Source organism: Moschus berezovskii, chromosome 8, assembly GCF_049115385.1.
Source record: "Moschus berezovskii isolate FMDL1 chromosome 8, NW_MosBer_1.0, whole genome shotgun sequence".
NCBI lineage: Eukaryota > Metazoa > Chordata > Mammalia > Artiodactyla > Moschidae > Moschus > Moschus berezovskii.
The window spans coordinates 69,440,116-69,445,903 of record NC_142467.1 but is presented as its reverse complement, the minus strand read 5'-3'; the positions used below and the strand labels follow the sequence as shown (position 1 = coordinate 69,445,903).

General features: G+C 40.7%; 1 protein-coding gene across 1 annotated transcript; it reads right to left on the bottom strand.

Moving 5' to 3' along the window:
* Window positions 1-261: 261 nt before the first annotated feature.
* Window positions 262-1,233, bottom strand: LOC129559115 (olfactory receptor 2T2-like). Its single transcript, XM_088838372.1, has one exon. The coding sequence runs from the start codon at window positions 1,207-1,209 to the stop codon at window positions 262-264; it is 948 nt and encodes a 315-aa protein (XP_088694498.1). The 5' UTR covers window positions 1,210-1,233.
* Between the last annotated feature and the right edge of the window lie 4,555 nt (window positions 1,234-5,788).

Genomic DNA, 5,788 nt, shown 5'->3' with positions numbered 1-5,788 from the left:
CTTAAGAATTTGATTTGTGAGCTCTGGGAAAATTGGATATTTATGTTATCATCAGTTAAGTAGCATAACACTGTTAAATAGGAATTCCCCTGTTGCCATTGTAGTATGGGTCACATTACTTGAAATCTGAAAGAAAAAGTGTCATTTCTTTAATATTGTTGAAAACTGAAATCCAGAGTTAAATTTTTCCTAATACCAGAGGCATTAAATGGGAACAATAGAGACTATGAGTTCTTTTTTTAAAAAAAAAAAAAAGTGGCATCATCTTTTCACTACAAACATCAGCTTTCTCCATAGAATGTTCTTCAGAGCCTCCAATACCTCCTTGTTCCTCAGGCTGTAGATAAGGGGGTTGAGCATGGGGGTGATGATAACATCAAACACAAAGAGACGCTGGTCCACATCTGCAGGCAGAGAGGAACCTGGAGTCATGTAGATGATGATAGCTGGACCAAAGTAGAGGCTCACTACACTGAGGTGGGAAGAGCAGGTGGCCAGAGCTTTGTTTCTTCCCTCAGGGGAGTTCATATGGAGGACAGTGAGAAGGATGAGGGTGTAGGAGGTCAAGATGAGTCCAAAAGGTATGAGGAGGAAAGCAATGCCAGATGCCAACACCACCTTCTCATAGGTTGAGGTATCCTCACAAGAGAGCTTCAGAAGGGCCATAACCTCACAGAAGAAATGGTGAATTTTTCTGGAGTCACAAGTAGAGAAATTCATGGCATAAACTATGTGCATAAGGGAGATGAGCATACCCCCAACCCATGAGCCAATGGCCATTTGCAAACAGACTCTGGGGGTCATGATGACTGAGTATCTGAGAGGGTTACAGATGGCCAGATAGCGGTCAAAGGCCATGAGTGTCAGGAGAACACACTCAGCCACTCCTAGCATCAAATAAAGAAAGAGTTGGGCTCCACAGCCAATGTAAGAGATGAAACTCTGTCCAGAGAAGAAATCAGTGACCATCTTTGGGACAGCGGTGGAGATTAAGGTGAGATCCATGAGGGAGAGCTGGCTGAGCAGTAAGTACATGGGAGTGTGAAGGTGGGCATCACCCCAGATCAGTAGGACCAAGACTGAGTTTCCAGTGATGGCAACCCCAAGAATGAAGAGGATGATGGCGATGAGGAGGCCAGGATGCCTGGAGTCTGAGAAGAGGCCCAGGAGCATGAAATCAGTAAAGGAGGATTCATTTCCTTGCTGCATGTCTTAAATGACTTCTTTGATCTGGAGGACCATGGAGAAAAACACAGACAATGAGACTGCTCTTCTCATATAAATATACCACTGACTTTTATCTTTTCCTGAAAATCAAATATTTATGAAGTGAATTCAAGTATATAGTAATGTATTTAAATGCCAGAAAGCTTAATGGTTTGGCCTCTATTTCACTTTTCACTTTCACACATTGGAGAAGGAAATGGCAACCCACTCCAGTGTTCTTGCCTGGAGAATCCCAGGGACGGGAGAGCCTGGTGGGCTTCCGTCTATGGGGTCACACAGAGTCAGACACGACTGAAGTGACTTAGCATCAGCAGCAACAGCAGCTGCTTAAAAATACTATCTAGCAAGCCATCTGACAGGATAGACAACACAAATGAAAACTGTATCTTTTGGTCATATTATTTAGCATTGTTTGGAACTTTGTTGCTATAATTCCACAAGGATTGCAAGTGAGATTTTCATACAGTATGAAAGTTCCCATACAACTTGGTGTGATAGAGAATATCCAGACATCTTCCAAAGTGGTTTATAATGCACAACTGATGGGGTCTGGTTATCTCTGCTGATTTACTGCATATACATTCACCTAAGTCTAGATTTGTCCTTAGAGGATTCAGATCACTAAGCAGGTGACCTAATCCGTCATGGGGAGGAAATTTTATAGCTCTAGTCATTGAGATTCTTCTAGAAATCTTGAGATTGACTTACACTGGCTTTCATAATCCTCATGATGCTTTAGGTAATGCAGACCGATTAGAGGGATATTGGCATTGCTTTTTCATGATTTCTCTGTCATGTTAATTTTCTCATGCAAAAATATATACCCATTTGAGCAAGTGCTTTCATAGCTTTCTGTATTATTTCATCTTAAATATTAGCTTTATTTATTTGTTATTGGCATTTGTGCCATCTCATTATGGATAAGGATAAGGCGCAGAAAAAAATAAGAGAAAGAGTTATGGCTAAGAACTGTATTGATATAAAATCAGGAAAGGATGTGTTCATAGACCCTTAACAGCAATTTCTTATTCTTTTTTTACTTCATTTTTTTGAAAAGTATGGCTCATCACCATTTTTTTTAATTAATTAATTTTAATTGGATGCTAATTACTTTACAATATTGTAGTGGTTTTTGCCATACATCATCACCACTTTTAACTCACTACAATTATACATCCTACTACTAGAAAATAATCATGAAATGAGTAGAATAATTTAACTCAATATTCTGGATATTATATTAACATGGTAGCAGATGTAGGTAAAACTATGATTATCCATCTTTAGCTATCCCATAGATATGATATTAGAGTTTCATTTGTCAACTTTTTCTCTGATCACATTGGAATAACGTGACTGTAGGAATTAAACTGAACACAAATCTTCCAAACAGCACTCTGTAAGAATTTTATGAAATAGGTTGGTGAGAATTTGTATACTGTATCTCCCCCTAGGAAGCACTTATTAGCATATTAAAGATTGGAAATTCTTACATTAATAAATAAGTCTCTTTAGTTTTTTAATACAGAAGTTCTATGGTTTGACACCAAACTTTGTTTTTCCAATTACACTTATTAAAGCTCCCTAAGCTAGTGGAGGTGATGGAATTCCAGTTGAGCTATTTCAAATCCTGAAAGATGATGCTATGAAAGTGTTGCACTCAATATGCCAGCAAATTTGGAAAACTCAGCAGTGACCACAGGGCTGGAAAAGGTCAGTCTTCATTCCAATCCCAAAGGAAGGCAATGCTAAACAATGCTCAAACTACTGCACAATTGCACTCATCTCACATGCTAGTAAAGTCATGCTCAAAATTCTCCAAGCCAGGCTTCAGCAATATGTGAACCATGAATTCCCAGATGTTCAAGCAGGTTTTAGAAAAGGCAGAGGCACCATAGATCAAATTGCCAACATCCGCTGGATCATGGAGAAAGCAAGAGAGTTCCAGAAAAACATCTATTTCTGCTTCATTGACTATGCCAAAATGACTGTGTGGATCACAATAAACTGTGGAAAATTCTGAAAGAGATGGGAATCCCAGACCACCTGACCTGCCTCTTGAGAAACCTGTATGCAGGTCAGGAAGCAACAGTTAGAACTGGACATGGAACAGACTGGTTCCAAATAAGAAAAGGAGTACGTCAAGGCTGTATATTGTCACCTTGCTTATTTAACTTATATGCAGAGTACATCATGAGAAACACTGGGCTGGAAGAAGCACAAGCTGGAATCAAGATTGCTGGGAGAAATATCAATAACCTCAGATATGCAGATGACACTACCCTTATGGCAGAAAGTGAAGAGGAACTCAAAAGCCTCTTGATGAAAGTGAAAGAGGAGAGTGAAAAGGTTGGCTTGAAGCTCAACATTCAGAAAACAAAGATCATGGATTCTGGTCCCATCACTTCATGGGAAATGGAAAAACAGTGGAAACAGTGTCAGACTTTACTTTTTGGGGCTCCAAAATCACGGCAGATGCTGATTGCAGCCATGAAATTAAAAGACGCTTACTCCTTGGAAGGAAAGTTATGACCAACCTTGATAGTATATTTAAAAGCAGAGACATTACTTTGCCAACAAAGGTCTGTCTAGTCAAGGCTATAGAGTTGGACTGTGAAGAAAGCTGATCGCCGAAGAATTGATGCTTTTGAACTGTGGTGCTGGAGAAGACTTGAGAGTCCCTTGTACTGCAAGGAGATCCAACCAGTCCATTCTAAAGGAGATCAATCCTGGGTGTTCATTGGAAGGACTGATGCTAAAGCTGAAACTCCAATACTTTGGCCACCTCATGCGATGAGTTGACTCACTGGAAAAGACTGATACTGGGAAAGGTTGGGGGCGGGAGGAGAAGGGGACGACAGAGAATGAGATGATTGGATGGCATCATCGACTTTGTGGACATGAGTTTGAGTGAACTCCGGGAGTTGGTGATGGATAGGGAGGCCTGGCGTGCTGTGATTCATGGGGTCGCGGAGAGTCGGACACGACTGAGCGACTGAACTGAACGGAACTGAACTGAATCGCAATGGCAACCCACTCCAGTATTCTTGCCTGGAAAATCCCATGGACGGAGGAGCCTGGTAGGCTGCAGTCCACGGGGTCGGGAGGAGTCCGATACTACTGAGCGACTTCACTTTCGCTTTTCTCTTTCACGCGTTGGAGAAGGAAATGGCAACCCACTCCAGTGTTCTTGCCTGGAGAGTCCCAGGGAAGGGGGAGCCTGGGGGCTGCCGTCTGTGGGGTCGCACGGAGTCGGATACGACTGAGGCGACTTAGCAGCAGCAGCAGTCTCATAGATTAGTGAACTACTATTTTGGAAAATGAATGACACTTAAAGACTACGGCATTTAACAAATATTTTTTCCTACAAATTCTAAACTATTACTATAGTTTTAATTTTGACACAATTTTAAGGGGTTTTGTTTTTTATGTTCTTCCTGTTTGACCTTGGAGAGGAAAATCCAACTTTTGTTAGAAAACTGAGCAATAAGCAGTAAATAAATAGCATAAACAGAAATCACATGTATAAGTTATTTCTGTTAGTGTAAAAAGTATTTTAGCTCATTTGCCTTAAAATATAAATAAAAAATTATTTCAGTTGTCTTGGTTTTATCAAAAGCACAACAATTATTCAGTGAGTAAAAATAAATAACTTAGATTCCTATTACTGCCTAGTTATGTAGAAAGATGTCAAGAGGAAAATGTGGCATAGGGGTGGGATGGGAAGAGGGGTGGGAGAGAAGTTCAAGAGGGAGGAGACATATGTATATTTATGTCTGATTCACGTTGTTATATGGCAGAAACAATACTGTAAAGCAATTATCCTCCAATTAAAAATTAATGGTATCACTAGTGGTAAAGAATCTGCCTGCCAATGCAAGAGACATGAGGGGATCAGGTTTGATTCCTGAGTCAGGAAGATCCCCTGGAGTAGGAAATGGCACCCCACTCCAGTATTTTTGCCTGGATAATTCTATGGACAGAGGAGCCTTAAGAGCTAAAGTCCATGGGACTGCAAAGAGTTAGACACAACTGAGCAACGGGCATCAGGTACCAAAAAAAAAAGAAGAAGAAGAGAAGGTGGGATAAGGAAGGATAAGGGGGAAATCTGGGAAGTGGAGAGATATGATGGCAACACAGAATGACAAGTAACGACTTGTGATGGAAGGAGTGTCCCTTCTTTCCACCCTCTCCTGACCGTCATTTCCATGCTGTGTCTGCCTGACCATTCCATTGAAAGCGTATCACTCGCTTCCTTTATTCCTTCATATTCATTATCACCATCTGAAATCTTAATATTATTTGCATGTTTGTCTATTGTTTTGTTTCCCCCATGAAAATATGGGGTTTTTTTAGGGCAAATAATTTGTTCACTACTGTTGCCTCAATAAAGTACCTGGCAGATAGCAGGAACTCAGATGAAGTTTATGGGGCAATCGAATAAAAAGATACATAAAAGTGTGAAAAGTGTGTTTATATAGAGCTGCTGCTGCTGCTGCTGCTGCTGCTAAGTCGCTTCAGTCGTGTCTGACTCTGTGCAACCCCATAGACGGCAGCCCAC